A 12,908-nucleotide genomic window follows, 5' to 3' on the forward strand; every position below is an offset into this window, starting at 1 on the left:
GATGGTTAGGAATTCATTTTTGCACAAGGCACTGGAATCAGAAAAAAAAACCAAAAATTGGACTTGGGAGCAAAGCCTTATCTTTTATCTCTATGTGGGTACCTGTGCTTTTTAAAATGATAATTCAGTGAACCAGATTTGGGTTGTCTTTTCCCCTTTGAGAATATGCTTCTGTATTGTGGCTCTATAAACCAAGAAGTGTTATTAACACCTTCTGTAATTTTAACAGTAAATAGGCGGCATCTCTGTCAGAAGCTGGATTAGTTCAGAAACACAGGTTACCATCGCCATTTGAAGTAGGCTATACCTTTGACTGTGCCGCTTTAAATTGTGACAATTGTTCAAGTAGGCAAAGGCTAAAACTAGAAAAGCAAGGGATTGTTATAGGTGAAGCTAATCAATCAACTGTAAAACATCAAAAATGTACTGCAGGTATTTGGGATTTCATTTTGGGTACAAGTGGTATCGTGTAGCATAGAATGATTTTGGTACGTGGAGTGTTCGGGAGGTGAAAACTTTTCAATGCCATTTAACTGCCATAAGGAGCACAAGCAGATCTCAAGAACGCAGCTATTAGAAGTTCTCACTGTTTCCAACAAGTGGGAGGAAAATATTAATTCCCTTCTCTTCTTTCTCTGAATTACATCTCATGGACTGCTTCTCTTTTCACTTTGAATTTATTTCCTTGTAAAAGTATAGCTGGTGAAGAAGTTAACCTCTGTAGGCAAAGGCGAGCAGGCTCTTCAGTTGCTGTTCTGTTCCTGTAGCAAACCTGATCTCCACCAAACACTAAGGCAAGGAAGATAAATTTGACCTAAACTGCTCCCTCTCCGTAGTCCCTTTTCCCACCTGCCTGCCCAAGAAATGAACAATCCTGCCATACTGGAAAACACCATGGATATGGACAGGTGTTTTTTCTACTATTTTCAGTTTATAGGAAATAGATAAAATGCCTCACAGTGTAATGCTAAGAGTCTTCAAGCAGCACCTGTATTTGTGATCCAGCATGAGTGTGTAGGAGGTGCGGTGCTTGCAAGCAGGCTATGTTGCTTGCACAGGGCTGCTCACAGAGATGCAACTCTTTTCAAGGAAGATTTTGATTCTGGTTTTTTTTCTGCAGTAAGGTAGTTAGCCACTTCCTGTATTTGGCTGTTCATGATGTTTTTCTCAACTTCAATACCACGCTCAGCAGCCAGTGATAGAGACTATTTTAAGGCCTCTTACAATGGTCTTCTCATTTACTTAGCTAAAATGAGAAAGTTAGCCCTGCATTGGCCACTTGTTAGCTGATGACAACTTTTACTTTGAATCTGTCTCCCCCCTCCCCCACCTGAAATCTCTGGCTCAGCAAATATTTGAACCTGCCCAAGTTAATCATGAAACTGAGATCTTTATCTGGGAGATGTGCAAGCTACGGAGGGTGGTGGTTTCTTTTTTTTTTTTTCCACAGTACTAAAGTCAGGTTCACTTTTTAATGATGAACCAGAGTAAGCGCATACCTTCTGCACGGCACAGAGCTTTAAGCAATTAAGAAGAGAGAGAAGGCTTGGATTTTCTCAGTGCATGTTACTGCTCTTTTAGGGATTTTTATGGAACATTCGTTGGAAAGAAGAGCAGTCTCTCTTTCCGAATTTTTTTTTTTTTCTTCATTGCTTCAGAGAAGCTTCCTAGTAAAAGGAGTTTTGGGGTTGTTTTTTTAAGCAAGATTTTTCTAAGAGGAAACCAATTAATTTTTCAGATTATTGGATTATATTTGCAGGCTGTATCACAAGGGTGAGCATTTGCGATGTATAATTTACAAAGTAAGTGATTTTGAATTTCTGTGTGTGTTTTCTTCATCACCTCATGTACTATAACTGATTACCAGGTAGAACTTTCATGATCTTGAGATATATAAATGAAAGTCAAGTACCTCTCCAGGTTATACAGGGAATGGGGAATCAACCCTCTGCCCCCTGTCTTTTCTTGCCTGCAAGCTAGGCTAGTCTGAGCTGAGCACTAACCTGATTATACAAGTGTGGGCAGTCTAAAATTTGGCCACCAGTGAAACCCTGGAGATGTAATTTTTCCTGAAAACCTTTATTCAATGGAATAAAAAAATGTTACTGATTCCACATGAGACCTAAATGCAGCAGTGTAGTGTTTGTAGGAAATGTTTATAACTTAATTTAAATAATTACCTTGGCAACTCAACTGTTTGGGTAGCAGGTGGGCTAAACCTCCAAGTTCAGTGTTTGGACTTGTGTCTGGGATGATTTTAAGTATCCTATTTCATTTTGGAAATGGAAGGAATCTTTGGAGCATGTCTACCTAAACAGGAAGGGGAGAGTCTACTTCAGAATGAATTTAAGCTTGTTAATGTATAAAGCAAACTAGCATGCCTTTTTTTTTTTGTAGCTGTTGGTACTCCAGACATGTTCTTGTGTGTTAATGCTTGTCTAAAAGGGGTAAGCTGCTGAGGGGCCCAGGGTATGGGGGGTTAGATATGTGTGAAATATTTGGAAACAATATAAACTGTTAATTTTTTTTACTGAGTATTTGTTGAGATACAGCACATTTCAGCCACACCAGGATGTCTTGTGATGTAGGCACAAGTAGTTGCTACAGCTACTTTTTGTTGTGGTTATTTTTGGTATCTAGTTTTCTGCCCCCATAGATTATAGCAAGGATAAAGCATTCACATTTCTTTACATAGCATTCTGCTCTGCAGTTGATAATCTGTTCCGTGCATGTTTCTTCCAACAGGTCTGAGAGAATTACAGTCAGGGATGGGGGGAAGTTAAGAAGGAATATTTCCAGTTGGTAGGAGGATACTGATGACATAGTCAAGTGAGGAAGGAGACACTGAGAAGGGACTTTTGCTTTTAAAAACAGTTAACTTGATAAATATCTCACTGAGAACAGGGTAGAGGAACAGTGTGAAGAGGCAGACTAAATCTTGTTGTATCCTGACAGATTGGCTTTTTATGTTCAGCAAAATCACTTTTCAAAATCTTACTCAGTTTTTACTTTCTTCCACAGTTTAGGCAAGTCTGCTGAATGTAAGTTTACAGTATTTGGTTTTTAGATTTCAAAATGAGTTAATCTAGATCGATTGGAATTGTATTTTATTACAAAATGACAAGGGGGGGAGACATCTCTTCAGTAAGCACATTTTATATAGTAATATCAAGTATATCAGACCTGTGTGTCCATTAAAATAATAATAATCTGCACAGTTTAAAAACATAATCCATATTTAATTATGTGGAGATATGTATGTCTCTGTGTGTATGCATGTGTAAAATGAGTACATTATGGATACACACATACACACACAGTCATATACTTTTCCCTTCTACATCTTTAACATGTACAGTAGGTCCAGAAGCCTTTTAGAGCTTTTTTGAATGTAAACTTCAGGCATCCAAGCAGGAGAATGCAACCGAGATGTGACCGACCTACTTCTAAAGGGAGCTGCCCTGTGTGTGAGTGTGTGTGTGTTGTGTGCGCGTGTGTGTAAGAGCTATGTGCTGCAGCATATCAGCCTTTTGTCATCCTGCCAGGATTGGACTGTACCATGCTGCAAAGTCAGGAAAATGAGCTGGGAACACAGGCGAGGAGAGCCCACTCTCTCCTTTTTTTTGTACTACCAGGTGTATAGCAGTTCTGCTAAATGTAGATTCTTTCCAAAACTGAAATTGTTTTAAGATTAATGTAGAACAAAATGAGGAAACAGGAGTGGTCTGGTGACATTATTTTGACATGATTGGCTGAGGATTATGATGTAATAGGTTACAGTGCAGCCCCTTAATAGGTTTTAAAATGAATTCCAAGACACCATTACAAAGACAGCCTGACTCTTTTCTTGTATCTGAGCTTACTCAGTGAAACTCATACAAATGTACAATACTGTTTGGAATATGGAAGAACTGGATATAGAATATCCTAAGACAGATATAAATTGTGGCACAGACTTGATGTTTTACATAGAAATGGATCCACCAGGTAAAACTGCAGTCTTATTATGGAAGACTTAATTCATTTTGGTATTTACAATAGCTTCTGAAAAATTCTTAGTGGATATGTAGAATTTCTTTACTTTGTCATTGATACAAGTAGTTTTTCTTTTTCCTTTTTTTTCATAAATTAGAATTAAATTGTCGTTTATTGCATGGTTATAGTAATTAGAATCTTAACCTGTAGAAATACCTGTCTGCTTACTCAATTGAATTTTTACTGAATTGACCTGTTTCTGTTTTATTCTGTCAGATGTAGTTCTAATTCTGCTATTATATCATAAAAATTTTGTATTTCTTTTATTATTATTTTTGCTATCTCTGTTCTACACTGTGACTAAAAGGAAATGCTGTAGTAACACTTTTATTGCCTGAAAGAGTGATTGCAAATCATTGTTTTGGAATGTTTGAGGAAGAACAGATTTTAAAATCTAGCAATATTAATTGAATACCTAATATCGCGTCATTTTTTCATATCATATAAAAATATCATGCTGTCTTGATTTTCGTTGCAACTTTAAAAACATTGTCTTTTGTAGCCAGTCATAATATACAGGACAGGGCTGTCCGTATGGAATGATGTACTTACTGGAGAACTAAGGGAGCTAGGTTGATTTTTTTTTTAATTTTTTTTTCTTTTTAAATCCTGATTCCAATGTAGTCCCCCTTGCTACTAAGTCAGGAGTGCTGCAGTATCTTCTCTGGCACCCACTGGTATACGTTTGCAGCTTTGACATTGAGAAAAGGGGGATGTGGGTTTTAATCAGTCTTGGCATTTGGAGCACAATTTATTCTGTATAATACTCAGATTAACACAAGGGATATTTGGGTCACAGATGGGTTTCTTAAAGTGGTTTTTTGGCAAATCATCGCACAGAATGCTGAGGATCACAAAACCCCAGTTCTTGTTCAAATATACAGTATTGCTGTGGGTTTGCATCTTTTATTACTCAGCTTCTAGGTGAGGAAGCAGCAACATTCCTCTAAGATCATTTCATAGGAGGAAAAAAAATTTTACATGTTTTACCATTTACATTCACTTGAAGATAGTGGAAGAAGGTAAAAGCAAACTTCAGAATTTTTTTTTCTCAAATGCTTTCTTCACAGGGTGAGGAGATGAGTATGGTGTTATATTTTGCTTAAAATATATTATTGCAAGAGTAACATACTTTTTTAAAACGGTACATGGTTCTTGTTGAATTATATTGTTTTCAGTAAAATCTCTTGATTCCTCTAATGACTTTTAAAGACTGTTAGTGATGGAAAATGCCATTTTGTAACTATTCTGATTTTTCTTCTCATTCATGTAATAATGTGTAATTTCAAGGAATATATGGTCAGGTTTTCACTGAGTTATAATCAACTTTTTTTTCCCCTTTCATCTGCAGCACTGCCTCCTAAGCCACCGAAACCTAATACTGTAACTAACAACGGCATGAATAACAACATGTCATTACAAGATGCTGAATGGTACTGGGGAGATATCTCAAGGTAAATCATCTCAGGACATGTATTTCTTGCTTTGGCTTTATGTTCTTGCTATGCTGTGTATATGTATTATGCTTAAGTATAGAAAAATTACAGTTCTAAGAGCCATTTTTAGGGTATTTTCCAACACAGACATTTTACGGTTTGTTTTATTCCAAACATGACTAAAAAGTTACTGGCATTCAGAATGTAGTATGTGAAATGATTGTTCTGTTACTTTAAGACAACTATATGAAATGCTGGCATGAAAGGACAATACCAAGAAATAAGTATTTTCTTCTTGTCTGTCATCCAGAACCTCAGCTGTAGGCACAATAGTTAACAAGCCAGACTAACAAGTGCCATATATTAGCAACATTTTTAACTGTACTATATATAGGTACATTAGACCAGCACTGGCTGCTCCAATTGTGCAGGCTTGTATGAACAAGCAGAAAGATTTTTGTATGAACATAATTTTGTCCAGCAATGAGAGGGCATAGAATATAGCTTTTTTATATCCCAGTTGTTCTCCAGTAATGTTAAATAAGCTATTAAATAACTATTTATTAATATGGAGATCAAAAAGCCTTCTAAAAACCACTTGTTTTTAAACAGAAGAATTTAGAGCACAGTGAGAGGACAAATGAGTGAGAAGTAGCTGAAATGATTGGTTACTTTTGCTTTCATTTTAGAGAGGAAGTAAATGAGAAACTTCGAGACACTGCTGATGGCACCTTTTTGGTACGAGATGCTTCGACCAAAATGCATGGGGACTACACACTTACACTAAGGTAAGATTAGTTATGCTAGGTCTGTAATATTTGACAGTAAAATGCATTACTGCATTTAAAATACAGTGTTCTTTAGGAAATAGTACTTGAAGTATGCCTAACTTTTCAACAAACTTTATTTGCAGGAAAGGAGGAAATAACAAATTAATCAAAATATTTCATCGAGATGGAAAATACGGCTTTTCTGACCCATTAACTTTCAACTCTGTGGTTGAACTAATAAACCACTACCGGAATGAATCTCTAGCCCAGTATAATCCTAAACTGGATGTAAAATTACTGTATCCAGTGTCTAAGTACCAGCAGGTAATTTGGTCTATTTTCTTTGTGTTTCACTTAAATACAGAGAAATTACTGCAGACTGGGGATTCATCATGAAGCTTTGTTGTAATTTGAAAAAATAAAGCGGGTATAAAAATGAATATTTTTGTTTAAAACCAACTCCACAGTTTGCATATAAATAATTAAAACTTTAAATACTGCAGATACATTATTAAGAAATAAACTTATGTTAATAAAAGTCCCACTCATTAATGATGAAATATATAATTTTCAGTATAAAGTTGAACACTTGCAATGCAAAATTGCTTTTTGGTCATTAATTTCTCATTTGCTTATTATGCATATAGTATATCATATCTCCATAGTGATGAAAGAGGAGTCACATTTGCCATGTAACTATCTAGGCACTTTTAAGCAGTTTTATCCTGAAAATCTGTGCAATTTAATTGTTTCTTTATGGAATATCTCTCCTTCTGCTCATCATTCCAGGATCAGGTTGTAAAAGAGGATAGTATTGAAGCAGTGGGAAAGAAATTACATGAATATAATACCCAGTTCCAAGAAAAAAGCCGAGAATATGACAGACTCTACGAAGACTATACAAGAACATCTCAGGTGAGCTAGATTTGAAGCCATAAGGGAGAGTGGAAGACTTCTGTAGATTTAGAAGAATATTATTGCAAATTCATACTGCTATCTTGCTCCATCTTCCTCCTCCTGCCTTCCACCACCACTACCAATGCCCAAAAGAGGAAGCACATCTGATGTGCTTGCTCAGGATAGTAGAATTGCTTACTCATGTTTGAACAGTCACCATCTGTAACCTAACCCACCTTGTGCCTAAGTCTGACACCTGCATCCAAAGCAAGCACAGAACTGTCTTGATTTACCAGCACGTCTGTGTACTGACCTCATCAAGCTGAGTTACAATTTTCAAGGCATATTTGCAGGGAAGCATTGTATTTTATTACTAGTTTTTGAAGGGAACGGTTTTGTCTATGCAGGGTAGAGAGATGATGTGTGTAGATACAGTGCAGGAATGAAAAGCTGCTTCTGTCCTTCTTTCAACTTAATTATTAGCCAAATCTTGAAGTGCCAGCGAATTAGCGTGGTTTTACAGACATAGAATCAAGACTGCTTCTTAAAATGTGCAGGAAGTACGCCTAAAAATAATTGAAGAAAGGTGGAGAAGTGCAGGCAACTTGAACTAATGACTTAAGACTTGACTATCAACTAGCTATGTAAGGGCAGGAGAATGGACTAGATGACCTCTTGAGACCTGTCCAGGCCAATATCTTACACTTTTTTTTTTGTCAGAAAGCCAGATGTGCCTCTAAGGACATAAGTTGGTACAAAGTGCGAAGTGCATTGCCATAAGGCTATAATCATCGCAGATGAAACATATTTATACAAAACAAAGATTGTAGCTAGCTCTTTGGTCTAGCAGTTTTTCTTTCTTGGAAAACCTCGTCATGGAAAGCGTCATCATGGTAGCTTTTTGCACAGGCCTGTTCTCTCTGTGTTATAAGGCTCTGCAGACAGAAGGTGTTCTGGTAAAAGGATATTGAAGTCTTTTTTGCACAATATACTGAAGTGTTTCTGTGATACAAGCCAATAAATCATTCCCTCGGATAACAACTGTAATAACAATTATTTTATTCTCAGGAAATTCAAATGAAAAGAACAGCTATTGAAGCATTTAATGAAACAATAAAAATATTTGAAGAGCAGTGCCAGACACAAGAAAGATACAGTAAGGAATACATTGAAAAATTTAAACGGGAGGGAAATGAAAAAGAAATACAAAGGTCAGTATTTGTATTTGCATTTCAAATTGTATGATTTTGAGGAAAGTAACAATGCCAAGTATATATCTGTGTAAAACTAAAGCAAGATGGCGACTTTAAAGTTGTTCAGTTGTAAGCAAAGGAACCTCAAATGAGGTAGACGTGAACTTTCAAAATGTATAGCTACATCTAGAGAAATAATCTGTTCTCTTAAGTGTTTACAGCGCTAAATAGCAGATTATAAAGTTGTGAACAAGACATCATCAGAGTGTAACCTACCACATTATTCCATTCAGAATTATGCACAACTATGAAAAACTGAAGTCTCGAATAAGTGAAATCGTGGACAGCAGGCGTAGATTAGAAGAGGATTTAAAGAAGCAAGCAGCTGAGTATAGAGAGATAGACAAGCGTATGAACAGCATTAAGCCAGACCTCATACAGTTGAGGAAGACAAGAGATCAGTACTTGATGTGAGTATCATTATGAATTAACAAATTTTTTAAAGTTTGGTTTTTTATTGGTATCCAACTTCTATGACTAAAAATTAATTTTATTTGTAATTATTGTCCAGGTGGCTGACTCAAAAAGGTGTTCGGCAAAAGAAGCTAAATGAATGGCTTGGAAATGAAAATACAGAAGAGTGAGTATTGAAAGATTTAAATATTTCTGGTATTTCAAATAATCTTATGCCAAAGTGAGATAAAGCATATTTAATTCCTGGACTTCACAGCGGAAATCTCAAGCCTAGGTGTCCAGAAACAATGCACATGGTTAACACATGGCAGCCTGATTAATGCAAGTATTAGAAAGGACTCTCACCCTCTACTCTTCATTATTCAGGGAAGTGCATAATCAAGTTGCTGTAGCAAAGCCCTGAATTGTAACCTATGTCTTTATTCCAGCAAACAGAAGACCATAAGATGTTAGTATCTTATGGTCTTATAGAGATGCCATAAGGATGGATAAATTGTTCAAAGGTCTCTTAGGCATGGGCAGGCTTTTTCCGAATTTCAAGCATTGGTACCATGGAGCTATCTATTATAGTGGCACCTACATCAGTATATCATATTGCTATTGGAGATGATAAAATTGTATTTGCTGAAGAGTGGTCCTTCTCTGGTTTTTGAGTCTATTTAGTTTTTCTGGGAAATGGCAGGATAGTGTTCTGTCATTTCAAGCAATTCAGTTTACTATAGATTGTGACAGGGTCTTGGCTAATGAATAGGTTTCACTTCATTCCTGGGGAAAAAGCACCTGGGTGGTGTGAATGTAGACCAAATTTAAACAAAAACAAGTCACAAAATAATATCAAAAGTGTAGTTACAGTGAAGAATGAACAAATAGGAAAACAAAGTTCTCTGAGTAATATTCATATCAATATTTTCTGCCTATGTAGTTTCTTGTGCATGCCTTTTACACTGCCTAGCTGAACGTACAGCAAAACCAGCAGACTGACAACAACTGTTTAGTAGATTTACATTCTAGCCTTGTCCACATCTATTTTAATTTGGCTTGGTTTATTGAGTCTCCTACTATTATCCTGGAAATTGTGCATCTCTACTGTGGCTGTGCTGGTAGAAGCAGAGGATAAAAATGGCATATACGTTTTAAAGCCATGTTGTTTGCTCAGTTTTAGCATAGCTCAAAGATGATGTGATGGAGAATATGTAAGTACCTGTTTCCAGGTGCTTACTCCATCACTTAAACAGGTCATGGTTTTAGTGTAGCATCAAAATAGTAAGTGAAATTGTCTCAATCAAAATAGTAAGAGAAATCTTGCTTTTCTCTCACTCTGTGGCTCTCCTTGCCAGTGAGTCTGGCAAGTGCTCAGGTTCCTGCTGAGAATATGACTTTTTTTGCTAAAGTTGTAATGCAGAAAAGATCAATATAATGAGCAGCAGGAAAAACAGGAATTGCTTTCTCTGCATGCTGGTTGAAAATAGAGCCACTGCTGAATGCATTTGAATATCATGAAGGACAAAGGAGTACAATGGGATAAGGGACATAGAGATAGTGTCATCTGAAACAAAAGAACCCTTCTTTCTGAAAAATTGCATTCCGTGTGAGATTGCTGCTTACTGTAGACTACTTTACAATTCTTCAGAAAGACAGGACTGTGGATGAGTGAGAAGTCATGTTTTCTTAGACCAAGGAAAACTGATTAAAAACCTATTACAGAGAGAATTAAATACATTAGCCAAACACAGACTGATTGCAGGCTGAGCAGGAGAGGCAGGGCCCACCAGTGCAGGGTGCTGGGGGAGTGGGGAGCTCTGGAACTGCAGAATATCAAAGTGGTGTCCGCACAGCTGAACCGGAGACATCTTTCATGGTGGGCTTCAGCTCAGAGAGTTGTCTAACTCTGAATCAGCTTTATAGTTGGTGGCTGTTTTGGTAGAGAAGGCCCTATATTACATGCCCTCTTCATAATCTAGTTATAAGGAGAGAAAGCGAGCATTCTACTATTCCACCCTTTCCACAGAGCCATCTCCTCTATAAATAATTAATCTGTCTACCTGTACAACTGCTCATAGCTTTCCAAAGCAGCAGCTGTAGTTGATACATTGCGTGATTTTCGCTGCTGACCAAGTATTCTGATCATTGGAAATGAAGCTGACTCGGAGGGTATTGATTTCGCTGGGCTTGCTATTTACCAAAACAGTAAGCAATGGTAGAAGTACTGAAGTGTTCTCAGCACATTCTGAAAGATACCACAGCATCCTTTTATATCCTTTTAGATTTACATGAGTGTTTTTAAAAGAAACAAGAACCAGAACTTTTATTTTATTTTTATTCAGTGGTTTGAATGGTGCAATATTACATGGTTTGCATCCCTAATTTTACCAGGGAGGCATCCTACTAACCACGTTTTTTGTTTTCTAAATAATATGAAATGGGGAGTACCTAATTCATGGATTTTCCTCTGCAATGTGTTTCACAAACACATTTTGTTGTATTTCAACAGCCAATACTCTATGGTAGAAGATGATGAGGACTTGCCCCATCATGATGAGAGAACATGGAATGTGGGAAATATCAACAGAAGCCAAGCTGAAAATCTGCTGCGGGGAAAGCGAGATGGAACATTCCTTGTTCGAGAGAGCAGCAAACAAGGCTGCTATGCATGCTCTGTTGTGTACGTACTCCAATTTGTCAATGACGTAACCAACATTTGAGGCACCTACCTTGAGCCAGGGGCAGATAGACACTTGCATACGCATGAAATCCCATTGGACTTTTGGGCTTCGAAGCAGACCACCAAGTCCTGAGGCCATCCTTATTGCTGCTCCATTTCCTACACAGCTCAAACCTTTGCCACTCCCACAGATGAGCCTCATGCAGAAGAAGGGAAACCAAAGCATGGATGCACTCCTTTCTGTGCAGCTGCTGAGTCCTGCTTATCTTCTGCCTCCCTAAGCTAACACAATGTCTGGGAATTTGGGTTAAACCTAGGCTTTTACCATTATCCCACCATAGAAGGCAGGAATTGTATGTAGTGTCTAGCATCTTAAGATTTGTTGCCAATATCTTATTTTCTAGTTTAACTTTACTGACAATCTAAAAATTGGTTTGTTTTTTTTCTCTTTAGGGTGGATGGAGAAGTAAAGCACTGTGTGATAAACAAAACACCTACTGGGTATGGATTTGCAGAGCCATATAACTTGTACAACTCACTCAAAGAACTGGTGCTACATTATCAACACACATCACTCGTGCAGCACAATGACTCTCTCAATGTCACACTAGCCTACCCAGTATATGCACAGCAGAGGCGATGAAGATTTTAATTCTCTGGGTTGTTTGTTTTTTTCCTAAAGAAAAGATTTGACAACATTGAGGCCTCTGGAGAGAAAAGGCTCCTTTCAGCCTTACTCAAGAATTTGAGCTGCAGTATCAAAGTTACCTGTCTTCAGATAGGACTAGAGCTTTGCTTCACGGCTGCAGTGGGAGAGATCACAGTATCAAGCTGTGAATGTATGTTTCTAATCTGAAGTGCTTTTTTTTTAATTAAGAAAAACATGAGAGAGAAATCTGAACCTGATCTACCTGCAGGGACATAGAGGCCTTTAAGCCTGGTGCTTGTTTACGACCATTTCTGAAGCTTTACCAGCTAGAACATTGGATTCTCCAGACACAAGGTATAAGAGGTCTTTGTCATTCAGTTATTGGAATTTTGTGGTCACAACCTGGCTTGGATTTGGTGGTGCTGCACTCAGTGGATCCAGACACACAGCATTGTGGATTTTTTGGTTTCTGGTGAATGACATGTAGCAGAATGGCACTTTCATTTCTAAGGGACACTTTAAAAGGACTTCAGTTACAGTATGTTGTTCAGAGTAATTGTAATAGCAAAGTGCCAGGAAGTGTTTTGTTTAGACGTTTAAAAATCCTGTTCTAAGAATATATTTAAGACTGAAGAAAACAGGACTTTCAATGGCATACATTATCGAATAATGTACATAGTATTGGATGACTAACTATCATTGATGAAAACTATGAATACCAAACTGCTTCTCTTTTCCCTTTTCTGTTTGCTGAAAGCTCAGTTCTTAGACCATGCTATGCAATACTCAATT

At 37.3% G+C, this 12,908-nt stretch overlaps 1 protein-coding gene across 4 annotated transcripts; it reads left to right on the plus strand.

Moving 5' to 3' along the window:
- The first annotated feature begins 570 nt into the window (after nt 1–570).
- On the plus strand, nt 571–12,550 carry PIK3R1 (phosphoinositide-3-kinase, regulatory subunit 1 (alpha)). Of its 4 annotated transcripts, none has more exons than XM_009710389.1 (10): nt 571–622; nt 5,384–5,489; nt 6,161–6,259; nt 6,385–6,565; nt 7,031–7,156; nt 8,207–8,349; nt 8,625–8,801; nt 8,903–8,971; nt 11,297–11,467; nt 11,921–12,550. In XM_009710389.1, exons 2-10 carry the CDS (start codon nt 5,434–5,436, stop codon nt 12,108–12,110), a joined length of 1,212 nt encoding a protein of 403 aa, XP_009708691.1. In that variant the 5' UTR covers nt 571–622; nt 5,384–5,433; the 3' UTR covers nt 12,111–12,550. The 4 variants fall into 4 exon arrangements, with proteins under 4 accessions (XP_009708691.1, XP_009708690.1, XP_009708692.1 ...); XM_009710388.1 differs by lacking the exon at nt 571–622 and adding an exon at nt 1,787–1,802 and having other exon boundaries at nt 5,387–5,489; XM_009710390.1 differs by lacking the exon at nt 571–622 and adding an exon at nt 3,873–3,912 and having other exon boundaries at nt 5,378–5,489.
- The last annotated feature ends 358 nt before the right edge of the window (nt 12,551–12,908 follow it).

Source organism: Cariama cristata, unplaced genomic scaffold, assembly GCF_000690535.1.
Source record: "Cariama cristata isolate BGI_N322 unplaced genomic scaffold, ASM69053v1 scaffold16271, whole genome shotgun sequence".
NCBI lineage: Eukaryota > Metazoa > Chordata > Aves > Cariamiformes > Cariamidae > Cariama > Cariama cristata.